This window comes from Gymnoscopelus microlampas, assembly GCF_963454915.1.
Source record: "Gymnoscopelus microlampas genome assembly, chromosome: 12".
Classification (NCBI taxonomy): Eukaryota; Metazoa; Chordata; class Actinopteri; order Myctophiformes; family Myctophidae; genus Gymnoscopelus; species Gymnoscopelus microlampas.
In genome coordinates, this window is record NC_139949.1 from 17,669,719 (window position 1) to 17,689,595 (window position 19,877).

General features: G+C 38.5%; 1 protein-coding gene across 1 annotated transcript; it reads right to left on the minus strand.

Moving 5' to 3' along the window:
* Positions 1 to 5,053: 5,053 nt before the first annotated feature.
* Positions 5,054 to 19,652, minus strand: LOC311057240 (complement factor B-like; the record flags this gene model as incomplete). The annotated part of the gene is made up of 17 exons (XM_084074191.1): positions 5,054 to 5,230; positions 5,974 to 6,023; positions 6,214 to 6,343; positions 6,592 to 6,689; positions 6,992 to 7,068; positions 9,481 to 9,619; positions 9,768 to 9,882; positions 10,322 to 10,431; positions 11,706 to 11,816; positions 12,591 to 12,719; positions 13,006 to 13,153; positions 15,416 to 15,555; positions 16,559 to 16,642; positions 17,068 to 17,244; positions 17,912 to 18,097; positions 19,412 to 19,479; positions 19,606 to 19,652. The coding sequence occupies 17 exons, from the start codon at positions 19,650 to 19,652 to the stop codon at positions 5,054 to 5,056; spliced, it is 1,986 nt and encodes a 661-aa protein (XP_083930317.1).
* Between the last annotated feature and the right edge of the window lie 225 nt (positions 19,653 to 19,877).

The following is a 19,877-nucleotide window of genomic DNA, read 5'->3' on the forward strand; positions in this document are numbered from 1 at the left end:
ATTAAAAGTTAAATTAAACTTTTAATAAAACGAGATTCATTTTAAAACACTTCTGTGTTAACAAAAAGTAAAAGTCCTATGCAAAACTAGCAAGGAGTAAATATTCAGACTGTGATATGTTAGCAAATATTTCCCTTGTAGTATTACAACCAATGTCTTACACTATTATTTTTCTTGTGAGTATGATCCTGATCATTCTTGATCATATCAAAACAAAACAAGCTGTAAAATATTGGCATAGGCCTAATCTAATATTTTGCAAGAGTTTAACAATGTCTACCTGTAATACAATATGCTGAATAATTTATAACAAAATAGATTTACAGCATCTGTAGTGAAAACAAGCTCACCCATAAACTGAAGACATAATACCAGTGCAAGCCAACACCAGTCAATGGAAAAGGCCATGTTGAAAATGAGAGAACAATTTGAAAATGAGATGGTTCTGCAAAAAAACAACCATTTAATACAAAGAGGCAGTGCAAGTGGGAGTGAATAAAAGGCCTACTGCTCTGTCACTTATTAACTATGAGTAAACTAAAAGGTGATCAATAGCTACCATGCATGATCGAAAACATTTTCATAGACCATTGCAATTATTGTTTTCATTCCACCAAACGCAAAATGCAATGTGCACGTGTGACGTCATCCCCTCCATTGTTGCATGGTCAATACAGCTTTTCAACCGCATGTAAACATTTCCAAAACCCTGATGAACTTCACACAGTATGTGTCCTATACAAAACAAGAGGAAATAAAATCCTGGCTCAACTGTACATCAATGCTAAGGAGATGAATACAGTAGCTACCACCAGGGAGGTCAGAGGAGATGGAAGAGTTGAGAGATGAGTTCAGCACAACAGACTGGGACCACAGTGAGGACATCAATATTTTCTGCCAGTGTATCACAGATTCATTAACTTCTGTGAAGAGAATATTATGGCAACCAGGACGATACAATGTCTCTTTCTGTGACAAATTATGGGTTTTTCTTTGTGGGTAAACACAAGGTTGAATGTCTGATAACATAACTGAACTATTGAGAAAACAAGTCAAAGTACAAACAAGCTCGTCATTTCCCAAACGTCAAGCAAACCTGTGTTTACTTTTGTTTAGTTCTGTGTTCCAGTAATGATGAATTGAGCTGCTCCTTAAATGGATGCTGACGCTGTCAGTAGTTTGCACTGATAGAGAAAAATAATTGTCAAAGAAGCCGCTTCTTTGCAATATGGGAACCTATTCGGTTAAAATGTTATTTCCCCCTTTGTTTTTGCCTCTGGGGGCACCACCTCTTTTTTTGTGTGGAAACAGGAACTCGGTTTGGCTCCTCCTCTTTCTTAGTGCACTTCCTCCCGGGTGCTTAATTCTGTGTTTATTCCTACTAACAACAACACTACATGTTTAGGGCAGTGGTGCTGGCAGAGAGATTAGCTTCATGGTAACTGAAGGGTCAATTTAAAATCATAAAAAAAATCATCAGCCTATCTTGTCAACCAACCAAAAAAAAAAAGAGAATACAGTAGCAGAATACAGTAATACTGTAAAAAAATATATATTTAATTGGGATTTTTCAATGGCAATTTTGTTATGTTGCACACATTATAACTTGAAGCTGCAGTATGTAACTTTCCTCTTCTACCCCGGATTTGAACCTGGTTACCTGAGAAAGTGCTGAAATTGTGACGATTGAGCTAATAGAGCCTGCCTGCTTGCTCAGGGGATAAATTGAATCTTGACCATCAGGTAAAAATTTGTGTCAGATCCTGTGTATAGGTGAGATATGACCTTTGACGCGATCTAAATATCTCAATAGAAGAGCAGGGAGACAAAATACAACCACCCCAATTGTATAAGTTATATTGTACTAGACCATACCCGTGGGGGGATATGCGCACATAATTTGGCAACCCGGGAGCCAGCAAACACAAAAACGCTAATAAACAGCTGACATTTGGGGAAAGTGAAAAACGGGCTTTGCTGTTCCGTCCACATGGTAATGGTCAATGGCTGTGCAATTCAGATCAATTGCTCCAGCCACTGAGGAGAACCGGGCAGAAGAGATTTTGGGCTCACCACCCGCTCACCACCCACACAGAGCTTTGTCGAATTATAGGAGGATTAACATGCAGATTGGACAAAATTAAATTTTATTCATAAAAAAAACGTTACATAGTGCCAATTTAGTGTATTTTCCTTCCATACTTACAGTGATCCAGAGGAAGCTTCTGTCCTCATCTTCTTGGCACATTCCTGCATTGACAACCCACTTTCAGAGGGTGCGTGTTCCTCCACAGCGGTTCCCAACCTTTTGTGGATCATGGCCCAATATCAAAAGCATCTGACAACTTAACACGGCTGCCGATTCGCACAAATTTTCAGCGCATGTTTATTTTAATGATCAATCAATCTCTTGTTTTCCAGCTTGGATAAATGGGACTAACCATCAGTTACTATCATAATGTGCTTTACGTTCCTATTTATTGGTATCACTATGTTTTAAAGAAAAAATATCTTGACATCATTTTTTATATTCATGTTACATTAAATCTTAGTTGTCAATTATTTGGGGAACCACTTGCAATTCTGTAATTAATCGAATAGTATGCTCTCTCGTTAATGTAGCAATGCCTTTTGTGGTCATGTTCAAAACAGATTCAATTTCATTGGCAAGCATGTTTATGTCTTGTACATTAGACACATACAGAGCAATGAGTTGAAAGATCCAAGTTGGCGCAATGCCAGACTGCTGGTCCGCATTGCGTAGGCACACATAGAGGACTGGACAGGGGCCTTCCAAGTAACTTTACCTGGTCCCTGACCCAAGCTACAGTAGACTGGGATGGCCTAGGATCAGCATACAGGCCAGGGGCATTTGCCCATCACCCACACCAATCCCAGAGTGTCCACAATATACCCCAACCCCACTCTGGCCCCACAATATGAGGGAGATATTAATATATGAAGTCACCTCCTAGCATCAATGGCTCTTGCAGTCTGTTCTAAAAAAATAACAAAAACAAGAAAGAAAGAAATACCCTCTTGCTCCATTTTCCTTGCTGGATATTGTGATTGTCATAAATATTAGTCCTTGACCTTGTATTGCATTTTAACTGCATTTTAACTAATTGTGTTCACTTGGTTGTGGTGTACAGTATGATAGATGTATGTGTCTGTTTGTATTGTTTATGTTTATTTTTTGTTCTGCTTGCATGGTCTCTTTTGGAAAAGAGTAACTTTAATCTCAGTGACACTTACCTGGTTAAATAAAGGATATGATGATAAACTGTTCATAGGAAGTCAAACAAGGAAGTGAATAAGTGGGAGGGGAGAACAAATACAAAAAAAAAACAAAGAAGAACCCTTGTAAATTTAATTCAGACATTTGATGTGTTGTATTTGGATGTCGGTCCCCGAGCACTGTATGGTGGATGCTCCTTAGGATGGGATTTTTCCCCCCCAAGGGGACAATAAAGTAAAATTAAAGCTGGAAGCAGCGATGACCGGGCCCTCGCACCTCTGTCCACGTTAGGGGCAAATATCAGAAGAGGTGGCGGAGAGGTGGAGAGAGGTGGAGTTATGTAACACCAATGAAGGAAAAGGACTTTAAACAGAGTCCAATGAGGCGACTCACAAGTGGCTGCGACAATCAGTTCAATACTTACAGAAAAGAAAAAGAAAAACTTGACCTTGTAGATCGTCGCTATGGTCACACCCCTGCCCAACCACTTCGGTCTGCCACCTCGGGGTGACTGATTGCCTCGTCACTCAAGGGTCCTTCTGGTCGATCTACACGGTCACGGCTTTTTTTCTGTTCTGCCCCACAGTGGTGGAATGAACTTCCCACTGAGGATCTTTCGCCGCAGGCTGAAAACCCACCTCTTCAGGAAACACTACCCTTCCTCTTTGCCTGGCCTACTTGTTGTTAACTAGTTGTACGAACTCTTGTTTTATTGTTGTATGGTTTTATTGGATCTTGTTTAGTCGATACACTTATTTGTTTTAGCTCTTGCTCATTTGATTTTGCTATTTTGTCTCATCTGTTTAAGAAAGTAGGTAACTGATATATTGCACTTTTACCTTAGCGCTAGGTATACTCTTGGTTGCTTGTTTTTGCAGAAAATGCACTTACAGTAAGACTTCTGGTGATTAGTAGTTTCGTTCCCTAAACTATGTTGAATGCACTTATTGTAAGTCACTTTGGATAAAAGCGTCTGCTAAATGACTGTAATGTAATGTAATGTCCGTTTCACGAAAACTCACGCTTTTGATAACTTTTCATCATTAGGGTCTTTTGTGTACGCTGAGCGAGTTTGAGGTGGATCCTAGGAGGAGTTTGTTAAAGAACGACCCATGAAAATGGCATACCTGTAAAATGCGCTAAAATGCCACAATAAATTCAAAATGTCTGACTTCCTGTTGGGTTTAGGTCATGGCTCCAAGAGACTTTTTTGTAAGTCGGGACATGATACAGGTATGTACCAATTTTTATACATTAGGGTTAGGGTTAGGGTTAGAGTTAGGGTTACATTTTATACATTTTGTAGGGGGTGCTATTAAGCCATTAGCCCACGCCCCCTTTTTAGACTATTAAAATACGTATTTTTTTGCCACGTGTGATGTGTGTGCAAAGTTGCGCTACTTTTTGAGTAAGTTTAGGCCGTCAAAAACCTGATGAATTTGTGCGAAGAAGAATAATCTTTGCAATTTCAATATAGGGCTTCGCACCAGTGCAGTGCTCGGCCCTAATAAAAATCGAATCAAAGTAAAGTGAAATAAACTTGCCAGCCTCCCTTAAAAAAAGAAAAGAAAAAACATGGCTTGTGAGTTTAATTCATATTTCTTTATTGTTTACTTTACATCATTGTCAATGATTAACAACTGCTGTAATAACCAAGTACAAAGACTAATTGTTTGCTGATGGTGAAATCAATTGTGTATCAGACTAGCATGCCTATAGCATAGCCAAATGCTGAAAGACCTTAAAAGATGTGAACCAATCAAATACAGAAAACCAAATAAACACAACAAGCAACACACATAACAGTCAATACATTTAGTTATCTAAAAACTTGATTGGTGAATACTCAAACTGGTCCTCGTCAGCAAGTATTCCTTTGAGAAAAGGGACAACTCTGAAAAGATTGATGTGGAAATCTCTGGAGGTTTGGTTTGACCTCGGTAGATTCTCAGTTCTACACATGTCGTATACTCCCCAGCTGACCGCTGCAACCTGTGCAAACTTTATCATGAGTTCAACACTAGATTTTCCCCAATAGGGGAGACCAACAGCGCACAGAACACAACACATATGTACAACAGAAAATCATATGGACAGTTAAAAGACTATAGGCCTAGTCTTAGGGTGCAGTTGTTGATGTTTTAGTTATGTTGGTCCCTACACAACAAGCACTAAAAAGGGTTCACTTAAATTCATGAACAAATACTTTTTTTGTGCATCGGTTTCCTTTCACAGCACATACACATTTAGTAACTGCATCCCACACATCAGCTTGCATTCAGAGCTTTGTCTTTAATTGTCTTTAATTACTCTGCTACGTATTGACTAGGCCAGCGAGCACTGTCTAGTCCTGACAAATATTTTCAACGTGTCTCCCTTTAAGTGTGCAGGTCTTAAAGCAACAATCAAACACTACAAACCTTTCTTTTTTTCTCTTTCCTTTCCCTTTTAACATATATATATATATATAACAGATATCATTTCAGATAAAAGTGGGATGTTTCTCAGATGTTTGCCAGATTTTACATTGACTGTCAATGTATGATCCAAGATCATATATAGATAGATCATCTATTTTCACTATATGCCCAAAATGTTGACGTCAGAGTTAATTAATGTGGTTAAACCTTTAAAGAAAAACTTAAACTGATACATGTATATGGTCCAATCCCACTTTGCCCCCGCTACCCCAACATTTTCTGATATGACTTTAATATACATGAACAGTTGCTCACCTGTATTATGCGGCGCTCATACTCCTTGAACACAGCACCACCAGAGTCCCCTGTGACAACAGATTCATAGATACATCAGATACATACACATAGCCTACATACATTTTCTGTTTTCTTGATTCAGAAATAATAAATATGAAGAATCTTGAACTACAGTATAGGTAAGTGAACGATACACACAATATGCTGTCACATTTGCACATGGTCTGGAAATGAGTATAATAATGGATAATACAGTACCTGGGCATGCTATGTAATCTATATAAGGGGTCTTGCCACCAGTGCAGATGAAGTTATCAGTCACAGCAAGGGTGACATCCTCTGCAGTTACTCCATAAGCATCCTTTGCATGTTTAATACAATCAGCTCTCTGCATTGGAGAACAGGACAACAACAAAGGTACAATAGTGTATGAGCACATGTGCACATATGCTCATGTATGAGTACAATATACAGTATTTATAAGGCATGTGAGGCTATATGAAAGCGTACACAGTCAAATCCTCAAGTGTTAATTTAACTATGAAGTCTGTATAAATGGAACAAAATGCACCCTAACGAGTCCACTGGTATTTTACTGTGTACTATAATGTGCAAAGTATAGGCACAAAAACTCACATTATCACCAAGCTTGGCATAAACATCTTTTTCCACTAGACCACCCTTGACGGTCAGGAAGGCAAGTCTTTCAAGTTCTTTGTTCAACAATCGCTCCTCTGTATTAAGAGAATGCATATAGTGTTCACTAGATGGGATAGCATGCAAATGATTTGATCAGATCAGATAAAGTGTATTGATCGATGGCCCTGGGTGGACATTGGGTCACTGGTACAATTGTAGATAAAACATGTGTTGGTAATTATAAGAGTTGTTGTTTAATGTAATTGAGTTTCTTCTCTGAGAGAGCCAACACTACAAGTGTTGTGAAGCTCAGCCTCTTTGTGCTTGATGAACGATAAAGTTATTGTAACATTATGGTGTTGTGATGTCTTGGTGGGTGACATGTACTGTACATCACCTTGTTGCCTGCAGGTGGAAACGCCAACCAGCTTCAGAGCATCACTGGTTGTCTGAGTGCATGGTATGCAAATGGGCCTGGGAAAGATCATGACATAGAGAGGCTGATACAAACATTAGGAAACTATAATATAATATGTAATGTCCCATAGGTTGTTCAGCTGGGATATTGCCCTGACCAGCGTGTTCTGGTTCGGGTGCCCAGCATTGGCTGGATTATTGCATGGGTGAAATAGTCTCTCTCTCACTCTCTCCCTCCTCCGTCTCTATCTCCCCTTCACCTCCGTCCTGGTATATGCCCATTTGGGCTGGTATCGGGTATGTCCATATTTGTCCTCATCCGCCTGCCTGTCATTTCCGTGTTCCGTGTGTGTGTGTGTGTGTGTGTGTGTGTGTGTGTGTGTGTGTGTGTGTGTGTGTGTGTGTGTGTGTGTGTGTGTGTGTGTGTGTGTGTGTGTGTGTGTGTGTGTGTGTGTGTGTGTGTGTGTGTGTGTTTGTTTGTGTGTGTGTGTGTGTGTATACTGTTTATACTGTTTGTATATACTATAATGTTCAGGCCTAGATTTTCAGATCGCTTTGATGCTGAGTTGATTTTGACAGCAAATTTGGATTCAGTTTTAGTCATAGTCTTTTGAATGAAATTCAATTTAGTTTTAGTCATATTTTAGTAATCTGAAATGTTTTAGTTTTAATCTAGTTTTAGTTGACTAAATATCATAAGATTATAGTCGACTAAATCTACAGTTGATTAAAATGTATTTTGGCGGTGCCTTGATAGCGTCGTAATGGCTGATTTTACACTTGGTTGCATGCTGAAAATAGCCGATCTACAATTGTGGCGTAAACTGTAGAGGATCTATATAATAAAGACATATTGTCAAACTTTCAACAATTATCGTCCAAATTGAACCTTCCTAGACATGACCTTTTTAAATATCTCCAAATTAGACATTGGATTCAAGAAAAATCTACAGACTTTCCAAATATCCCAAATAGATCCCCTTTGGAAGATCACATGACCAGTACACTTGTTACCTCTACCAAAGGTCTAACATCCTCCATCTATAATATTCTAAACAAAAATCTGCCGATCTATAATACGATGACTTTTAAACATAAATGGGAGACAGACTTGGGATTCACTTATGATGACGCGGATTGGCAAAACATCTTAGAGAGATCCCAGAGAGTGTTGATTTCTACGAAACATAGACAGATGCAATTTAACATTTTTCATAGAACTTACTTTACCCCACTCAGATTGCACAAGATTGATGGGAATATTTCTGCTATGTGCCAAAGATGTAAAATATCAGAAGGTAACCTGGTTCATATGTTATGGAGCTGCCCATGTTTAGATGATTATTGGAAGTTCATCTTGTCCAGTGTCTCGGAGGTCGTAGAATTTGACGTTTCACATGACCCAAGAATATGGTTACTGGGGGACGTCAGTCTGCTTAATATAAACTTTAATAAAAAATATTTTGTATCACTCGCCAGTACAGCCGCGAAGAAAGTTATTCTAGTTAATTGGAAATCTGAAAATTCGCCTTCACAGAGACATTGGCTAAATGAACTTTCATCTTATTGCACACCAGAAAAGTTATTATTATAATGTAAGAAGAAATCCTGCAATATATCAGAAAATCTGGGGTAATTTCCTTGATGTTCTTCCATCATTATCTCCTGATTCTTGATTTTTCTTTCTCCTCTGGCTTTTTGTTTTTGTCTTATTGTATTTGATATTGTCTGAAAGGTGTTGTGAAAAGAGGAAAATAAGAGACTGTTGAGGGTTGAGTAGTGTACCATTCTGGGAAAGGGGTGGGGGGAGGGTCTGGGAGGACTGTTTTTGTATTTTTTGTCCTTTTTCTTTTGTGTTTTTGTGTATCATGTCTTTTCCTTTATTCTTTGTCCTTTTTATTTCTGTCTTGTTTACAAAAAAAGAAAAAAAAAGAAATATGATATTGATATGTATACACTGTGTATTGTCAATAAATAAATCATTACAATAGCACAGGCAAAAAAAAACAAAACAATTGTGGCGTAGTTTTTATTTAGTTTTCGTGAGTGAAAAAAGGTAGTTGACGAACATTTTTCGTCATAGTTTTAGTCGACAAAATCAACACTGCTTTGAGGCCTGATAATCACTCTCTTGTAGGAAAAATAATCTCACGTTTTGTCACATTTCGCACCCGTTAACATTGAAACATGAAAGTACCATGTAATGCATGTGCATATATATGTGCATATATATATATATATATATATATATATATATATATATATATATATATATATATATATATATATATATAATAATCTCTCTCTCTCTCTCTCTCTCTCTCTCTCTCTCTCTCTATATATATATATATATATATATATAAATATATATATATATATATATATAATCTATATATAATCTATATACTGACATCTTAATTTGCTGGTAATTCAAATAAAAAATAAATAAAAACTGTTGCAAATGCTTACCTGACTTGAGAGGAAAAAATAACTTTTTTTGTCAGTTGAAGGAGAGCCACATCATGGTCATAGAATTCTAACACACCGTCATTCTCTCTTTTTTTAATATCGTAGTCCGGATGAGGGTAGATTTTGCTTACACCTCTAACTGTGAGGGGACAAGATCAAGAAAAAAATTGCATTAGCAAGAAATCGATTAGCCACCAGCAGTGAGGTAAACAAATTAATATAAAATACAATCCACAGTATGAATGTAGAGATTAAGCATAAAGGAAAATGAAAACATGTTACAATACCCTGTTCATCACTGGTGTAAACTCTGATATCTTCAGCTGTATCCTCAAATTTGATGCAATGTGCAGCAGTCAAGACAAATCTGCTGCTCACCAGAGAACCAAGGCAATTCCGTGTCTAAATAGAACATACAGGATATGTCAATTACATACACTGTGCATACAATTAATATACTGTGTAGCCTGGTGTATGAAGACATGTCTCTTATATATCTGAGAGTGTACAAATGGAACCAAATGGACCCTATGGGTCCATTTGGTTCCATTTGTACACTCTCAGAGTTATGGGGGTCCTTGAAATTAAAAACGTTTGAGAAGTGCAGCATCAACTGAAGCATTCAAAATACAAAATAATTTATCACTGTAAATGATATATCATAATGTGATACATTATGTGGTATCGCAATGTCATACTCGCCGATACCGATACCAGAATTTTCGGCAGTATCGGAAAGTTTTTCCGATACTGGTATCTGTATCGGAACAACTCTAACTGCAACTTATGTACAACAATACAAATATAACAAAAAACTATAAAATGTAAAAGTGCAAACTACCTTAATAGCAATTTCCGTTTTCCATGGATACTTGTACGCTGCCCATTGTTTGTCCACATATTTATCTTTGTCAAGGTAAAGACCACATAAACCAACAACCTCTTTTTCATCTGCATGAGAAATAAATAAATCAAACACAAGAAGGACATCAGGTTTAACTCGAGAAAAGTTGATTAACAAGAATCACGTTAAATGTATGAAGTTTATTGGAGATGCAATATGCAGTATGAAGTATACATTATTGCGTGTGTGCGTGCGTAGATAGATAGATAGATAGATAGATAGATAGTTAGTTAGTATAGCAGAGCACTCACCAATAATGTCGTCAAAGGTATGGTTTAAGTTGGCGACATTCACTAGCCTGAAGTAATGTTGTTCAGGGCTCCCCTCAGGTGCCGTTAGAGGCATTAGGTCTTCATCAAATATATCTTTTCCAATGGCGAAAACATAAATGTCTGCAAGAAACAAGATAGTTGCCTAAATTAAACATAACATTACGGTTGTGTTTCCACAACATGAATGCAAGGCTTTACACTGTAACGCCTTGCATTAATGTTGTGGAAACACAGGTGGTCCACCTAATGTGGTCTGATCTACCAGCCTAGTCTAGTACCTATGTGCATGTGCGTACATGTAATGTGCATGTGCGTGTGCGTGTGTATTTCTATAGCCAGGTGAGAAGGCTGTCCTTATCCATGTGTGATCCAGAGAGTACAGTCTCCATGTCCATCAGGACGGACAGACAGACAGACAGACAGACAGACAGTATATATGTATATGTCTAGGATTTATAGCTCACAACATGTTGCATCACAATGCGCATTTTTTGCTATTTCTGAATTTCTAAAAAGAAAAAGAAAATCTTTGACAAATTGTGAAAACTTGCCCAAAATAGGGACATCAGGGTTGCACAAACAGTCACACCACAGATCCGACCGATATGCCCATATATGGGAGTATCAGAGGCACCCAGGGGACACATGCGTGAATCGGTGTTGTTCATCATCATCATAATTTGTTTGGGAATCAAAAAAGACACATCTAATAATACATGGTTTCTGTTGTGTCTGACATCGGTGCATATTGAAAATCTCCATATCCTATATACTGTATATGCATTTGACCCGGTTTCTGTTGTGTCTTACATCAGTGCATGTTGAAAATCTAATCTCCATATAATATACTTTTGGTTTATGTCACTGACCCATATATGGCATTTAACAGGGGCTATATTTGCATTTGACAGGATTCCCTGGGGCCAAGGGCCAAGGGCCGCGGTGATCCACCGACCAACCAGCCCACCCATTAGGCAATTTTAAGATAAGATTTTACTTCTTTAATGTTAAGCATGAAATGAAAAACAAAACAAAACATTGAACCTCACCAAGATATTCTTTTCTCTTTTCCTCGTCAAGTACACCAGCTTTGTCGTGGTAGACCATGTTTTTTATTTTAGCCACAGTGGCTTTAGGTGAACCTCCCACATTATATCCACCTGCAAGGAACAGAAACCAAGCTGTCACGATGATGCAAAATAACAGATTTGCTGAATAACAAGGATTGTAAATAAATAGCACTACACCCCTGGTAGTACATTTTTGTGAATCGGTGTATGCTGCCATGGACAAACAACTGTTTCTTGTGTGATAGAAAGGTTTATTTCAGGTAAAGCGCTAACCATGGTCATCCTTGTTTTCCCCACCAAGGATGTTGTCAAACTGTTGCTCCAACTAAGCTCAAAGGTCTTTACACACCGGGGCATGGCAAATAAAATAAACAATCCGAAAATCACAGACAAGCATTTTTCATCAAAACTATTCATACTGTAGTTAATGCCTCATGCAGCTTCGACCTTGTTCTCAATAACAATTACGGCACTTTATCACCGCATAACGTGCGTTCTGTGTGGATGTACTCAGGACACAAACAACAGTTTGAAAGAATATATTCGGGCATATTAATCACACGGAAAAGAGGCCCCTGGTGTGGTTGGACCTGGGCCCCCCTCTTTGAGCTTGGCACCTTGGCACTCCTCATCCATACCCATGCTTTCAACTGCATGATTGATTTTCCATTGCAAAATCACTTCTAACTGCATTTTGGCTAAATGGCTGTTAAAACCATCTGTATCCATGCAAAAAGAAAATTACCAAAGAGGACAGGGAGAGCTGTCTCTCAAGAACAGCTTGTTATTGTAATTACCCATGTTTATCAGAAGTGGTGGATAATTAAATATAGTATTTATATAAGTCAGAAAGTCTCAAGTTACCATCAGAGAAGAGGAGGATGACATGACGATGCTCTACAAAGCCTTCGTTAGTGTTCTGCTTTATCCATGCCATCCTTTCCCTGATCGTTGTAAATGCCCCATTCAGGTCTGTCCCAAGATCATCTAACCCTGAGACACAAATATGTGACACACACACGCACGCACGCACGCACGCACGCACGCACGCACGCACGCACGCACGCACACACACACACACACACACACACACACACACACACACACACACACACACACACACACACACACACACACACACACACACACACACACACACACACACACACACACAATTTAAGGGGTAGATGTAGGACAAAGTTGTATTATAACATTTGAAACAGGCATTTGTGAAAAAATAACATTCTGAACCATTTGGTTAAATGTGTTCTTTACTCACCTTCTTCTATTTGAAATTTATCTACTTCATCCCGAACGTCAAGTGTTGGCTTTTTCTCACCAAAAAAATCATTTATGTTGACAACCTCTTTAATGATAGAGGAGAAGAAGAGGATTTCATAATTGGGAGTGACGGAAAAAGAGGAAACCTGCATAGACATGAAAGATAATTTGTTTGTTAAACAGAATACTGTAGATCTGTGCTAGACAACATTGAATCCATCAGAACATGTGAATTAACATCTGTAATTATACTAAAGTCTTTTGCAAAATCATCAAAATGAAAGTCAATAGGGCTATGTATCTTTAAACGTCTCGTGTGACATATAGGGCTTTATTCTGTGGCACGCTATACCCCTACCCGTTAACCTTTACCCACGATTTTCTACCCATTACCATGATTCTATTTTTACTATAATCAGCAGAAGGGAGGGTGTCAATTCCTTGTGTCAAATGTGTTTATATAAGATGATAGTCTATTTAAAGAAGACAATTTGTGCTCCAATGTGTGCTCCAATGCTCCTATTTACACACGTCAGTTTTATTCATCAATTACGCAGGAAATAATGAACTGATTACAAAAATATAAAATTCTCTCTAATCAGTAATATGTAGGTGATACTTATGTCTATCAAATGTGGTTTTATTGAAAGGCAATCAAAGTCCAGAGCTTAGAAGCCAAACATCGGTGTGTGTGCTCCATGTTAAATCCCCACAGTGCGGCTGCAGAGTGGTTGCCAGAATTTGCAAGAAATAAGCAACCAGGTCTATGAAAACAAGCCCAAACGAAGCGACTATAATAGGCCACATGAGCACTTCAAACCTATATATGTCCATGCAGCACGTTGACAAGCTATCAACATGCTGTGTCATGGCGTGTCGACAGCTTACAGATCTGTTGTTTTAGGCAGCATAAACAATGAGGCGCGATCGAGCGGCGCATGAGGCGTGCGCGCGCCACGGAGTAGCCTAAACCAACACTAAACCAAAAACATTACATTACGTGGTCAACAACATACTAGACATGTAACTCGCTTGGATCTTTCAAAGCAGTGGTTCTCAACCTGTGGGTCGAGACCACCACAACAGAGCTCACAACGCCAGGCATTAGATCTGCTATTTTCACAATATTTATCTGTGGAACCGAGTCAAACAAAATGGGGGGGTCCCCAGTTCAAAATATGGTTATTTTGGGGGGTAGTGTTTACGTGGGGAATATAATAATAATATAATATATATAATATATAATATAATATTCACCCGCAGCTGGGTTTAACGAGACAGCAGCACAAAATGAAAATGAGACGTTTCCTAAACGTGCTATCACAGATGATCCGATCATCTTATAAAAAATGTAAGTATATGCCAAGATAACTGAGACTATATAGCTGATGCTGAGTTAAACATATTTGTTTAATTTTGATGTTTTTATATTTAAACTTTATGATGAAAGGCTGCACATAGCAGCTTGTTTAGAAAAATGACTGACTGATATTTAGGGGATATGAAAGCTCTAGTTTGAAGTGCTCATGTGCTTCTTTTTGTTTTCATAGACCTGGTTGCTTATTTCTCGCCAAGGCTGGCAACACGGCTCATGTTCCAACATGCGCTCTGTGGCCGCACTGAGGCGATTTAACATGGGGCCGATGTTTCGTTTCTAAGTCTAAGCTTGCCTTTCAGTCAAACCACATTTGATAGACATAAATATCACCTACATATTACTGATTAGAGAGAATTTTATATTTTTGTAATCAGTTAATTATTTCCTGCATAATCAATGAATAAAACTGACGTGTAAAGTGGAGCATTGCATTGCAGATGCAAAAAATGTATTCTTTAAATAGATTATCATCTTATGTAAATACAATTGACACAAGGAATTGACACCCTTCCTTCTGCTGATTATAGTAAAATTAGAATCACAGAGATTTGTTGACAATAATAGCCTAGTAGAGAGAGGTGCGCGCTTTGCCTCCTGTCTCCACAAAGCCATTGCAGTGTCTGTGTGCCCTTTGCGGGTGCTTTTAGAATCCGCTGTGCCCCCTCCCAAAGCCGTACCCATGTGTGTGTGCAGAATAGCAATGTGGGGGATATAGCAACAACGCGCCCACGGGCACGCCTCCACGCGCAAATAACGGTGTCGGCATAATGGGTGACGAGTAGAGCAGGTACAGAATAACGTTTTGGGACAGCGCATCTGAAGGAAGAATGAGCTCAGTTCGGGGCTCTCCCCAGGCTGGCAGAGGGAGAGTAGCGCCCAGGATTACAAGCTTAGGCAATTGGCACTGGGTGAAAAATGGATTACAAAATCGTGGGATAAAAGTTTTAGGGAAAAAAAAAAGTTGACAATCATTCTATCAAATTCTGATGCTCTAACTCTGCAAAACGATGATTTGATTCTGTTTATTCACCTTGGTAATAAGTTTGGAAACTGCCGCTTTTGCTTGTTCAAACTCGTCTTTTTTTATGCTTGCTGAAACGTCCATGGCGATGTAGATGTTGAGTGTCCCATTTTTTGGTATCCTGATCTTTCTCCCCTCTTGCGTGTCCTCTGAAAAACACAGACATATAATTGATTTGGAATTTTTATGCACTGACTTTTTCCCCTGTCATCAAAAGAGGTGTTGTTTAATTGTACATCTGAAGAAGAAACAGCTTACGCCCTATTTCAAATATAGTGAAAATAGCATATCTACAAGCTCACAGCGTGTTGTGATGTGATGCGCTTTGTCCCTGCCCCTGATTATTGAAAAAAATCTGTGTACTCAATTAAGACTCTGTCCATTCTCATCCATTCCAATACATTTTCATCTTTAGTGGGTTGACCAATTAATCTTGTTAAAATGTTACATGGGCACTGACCACTGACATGCAGGGTTTGAGGAAGCTGGTCTTCCCAGGAAAGTGATCAAGAGTTTTCTTTTTGTTTGTTTGTTTTTTTCCCACATTTGCGAAAAGATGTGTCAACTCTGATGCATTTTATTTTTTTCCTCAGTGGGTTGGCGAACTGAATACAAGAACGCTCTGTACAACAACCTCGACGGACCTGATCAAATCCGGCGACCTCGGAACGGTTGGACCCAGTCCCATTGACCATTAAGCGCTGTTTAATTTAAGCTATGCACGTAGTTGGGGCAAGCATGCCTGGTTATGGACTAGTACAGTATAACATGAAATATTAGAGGTTCCGAGGCCCGGCCTGGATTGCTGGCGTAGCGGTCCAGGCACCTAGGCTCAGTGTAGCCTAACAGTGTGTCGGGGGTTCGAGTCCTAATCCCGACGGCTTTGCATGTCACTCCCCATCCCTCTCTCCCCATTTCCTGTCAGCCTACTGTCCTATCAATAAAGGCATAAAAGCCCCAAAAAAAATCTTTAAAAAAAATGTAAAAGAAATTCCGGGGCCCTGGTCAACTGAGTATGTGCGATGTTTCATCCAAATCCAATACATCTAGGAGCTCTGGCTGCTACGAACATACAGTAGACACACACGAGGACAAGAGTTATTGACATGTTATGACATTCATGTTGCAGGAAAAATGGTTCTAAACACTTACCAGGTTGTAGTTCTGTGAGGCTTTGTTTGATTGAAGTACCAAAAGCTTCAGAGACTTCCTGTGCAGTATCATATGTATGTTTGTCTGTAACAGGAGCAAAGTTCACATACGGTATAGGATTAGCCATGATTCATTTATTTATTTATTTGTACAGATTTAATGAAGAGTTATGTTCGGTTCCGTTATGTTAGGTTTTAATACTCTAGATTGGATATATACTCAATTGGATTGAGTATATAACCGGATTGATACTGCTACAGCAATTTTGACATGAAGTGCTTTTCACCTCTTGTATGGCAACTCAATTTGAATGATTGCATGTAGTAATCACTGACCATGGTCAGATGTCAATAAGATCTTCTTAAAGTCTTAACCTCTATAATTTGCAGATATGTGTATATTTGTCCTATTTGGAAGATAATCTAGCTGTAAAGCTGTAAACATCAAGTGCTGTATAGGTTGAACAGGGGACTTCCCCTTTAACTATATATGATATTTTACAGACTTACAATAACAAGCAGGTTCCAGCCCAGTCCATTGGCCATTTTCTTGACACACTCGTTCACGCGAGCCCACTAGAATTAAGTTGTTATTGCAGCTGTATGTCACCCTGTCATCAATGTCATATATGTGCCCATCCTTCACGGATCCAGCTGGTACACCAGGATCAGCACACGTACTGTCCGCTGTGGAAACATACAGCATATTTTCACTGTAAATCTGTTATAATCTATTGTTGTTGTGGCTTTCTATTTATCTGTTGCTTCTTCATAACGCATAATAATATGTTTTGTTATTATTATAACTACTATAATTCTAATACAAATAACCAATATTAAGCAATAATAAGCAATTTTCCAGGCTACATAATAAAGAGAAGGTTCCAGCTACATGTGCAACAATGTAACAAATGAATTCTCTTTTCCATAAAATAGCTGATCTACAAGCTCACATTCCGTCACACTTCAATTTCCTGAAATTACACCCTTTTAGTTTTTGTTTTAAATGTATCTTAAATATTTGACTCTAATGGTTATAACCTTGCTTCAAAATAAATAAATGAAAAAACAGCTGTAGGAAGGATGATTAAAAGTCAATGCTGACTTGCCAGGTAAAATCATATCACACATTTAATTTGTATTATTATGATAAAATAATTGTTATAAACACAGATACAGAGAGAGGGAAGGAGATAGAGAAAGAAAGAGACAGACACTGTATGACATAGTATATACTTGAAAAAATACAAAATATTAAACATATTTGACGGACATATTTCTTTGTCAACTTGTATTGGTAACTATGTTAGTATATTTGTATTCACTAAGTATTCACAGGCTGTTTAGTACTTACTATCACGGCCGCATATAGGAGTTTTTCCACTCCACTTGCCGTTCAATTGGCAAACTCGAGAAGCTGAGCCACGGAGTGTGTACCCAGACCAGCATTCATATGTTGTCTCATTACTCACATAGAACTTCTCCTCAGGAGGGTAGACACTGCCTTGCTCCAGAACAGTTGGGTCAGGACATTCGACCACTGAAAAATAAACAAAAATTTAGTTAAATCACAATAAAACTTTGGTAGAGGTTTGGTTGTGTAGTTGCCTTGCCATGATGTAACTCCAAATATTGGCAAGATATCTTCAATAGTTGTTAATAATTGTAAATCCAAAATAGTCTCCACAAGTCTCAAAGTCACACTTTTAGTATTTAGTATACAAATGAATGTGAACAAATTCTGCCAATGTATAAAATTACAAAACCCAACACAGCTTTTTTACCCACCTCTTACAATTATTGGTAAAGTTGCTATTGTGGTTTCATAGACGCACAACAAACACAGTGATTTGGTTGTACATGCATACAGTACCTTGGATGTTCTTCCTAATTAAAACAAGCTAAATCAACACAAAGTGTTATTCATAAATTAGCATTTAGAACCCCTAATATTTAGGTAACTACACAGTTAACTACACAATCCAAACCTCTACCATAATTTAAAGGACCACTTCACCCATTTTTAAATCAAAATAACATCAAATAATTAACAATTCAGAAATCTTTGGTAATTAATGTTTTTTTTTCTTCTTTTTTGATGGCTTCTATTTCAGCATGCTTACAGGTACTTTCCAGGAAGAGAAAGGCTGTAGTTTCTATTTTCTTGGAATCCCCATCAATGATGTCATTGGTAGGCAGGTTTCTGAACTGTGTATAGCCCACCAATGAGACCAGAGTGTGTAGAAGGAAATTGTGCCACCTTATTATGATCAGTAGTGAGGACCAATTATGAAATTAAGGTTGAAATGGGTGAAGTGCTCCTTTAACATTGTTTTAAAGAACACTGGTAAAAAACACAGGAACACTTTGATAGACGTTTGGGTTGTGTAGTTACCCTGCCATGATGTAACTCAAAAGGTGGGTGAGAAATCAAAAACAGTTGCTCCATTGATTAAAAATGTATAATTCAAAATATGCTCTTCATCCACTTACAGTACAGTGAAACAGCTCTCAAAGTCTCTCTTTTAGCCCATACATGAACTAAAATAAAGCTGATTCTGACCATATAGAACATCACAAAACCTGATGCTGTTTTCTTTTTTTTATAACAATTTAAACTTCCTTTCCTAACTTTTAGAGCTGTTTCACCATACAATGTAAGTCAATGAGGAGCATATTTTGAATGATCAATTTCTAATCAATGGAGAAACTGTTTTGGATTTCGCACCCACCTTTGGAGTTACGTCATGGCAAGGTAACTACACAACCCAAACTTCTACCAAAGTGTTCTTGCACTTTAAGCCTAAGAATTCTACTCTATACGATTGTGTCTGTGTCGCTTGCATAAAATAACTTGTGATGATCTTGTGGTGATGGGCTTGATCGACAACGACGACAAGACAACAGCGACGACGAGACAGCCTACAGAGACAGGTTAGAAGATTCACACGATGGTGTCAGAAGAATAACCTCTCTCTCAACGTCACCAAAACCAAGGAGCTGATTGTGGATTTCAGGAGGCTGAAGAGAGAACACGTCCCAATTCACATTAGCGGCGTTGAGGTGGAACGGGTCAAATTCCTGAGGATACACATCTCAGAGGATCTGAAATGGTCCACGCACACAACGCAAGTGGTGAAAAAGGCTCAGCAACAGCTCTACCGCCTCGGCGCCTGAAGAAATTCAGGGTGAGCCCTTGCATCCTCAGGCCATTCTATGGCAGTACCATCAAGAGTGACCTGATGAGTGGCTCCACCGCTCGGTATGGGAACTGTATTGTCCTCAACCGCAAAGCCCTGCAGAGAGTGGTGCGGACAGCT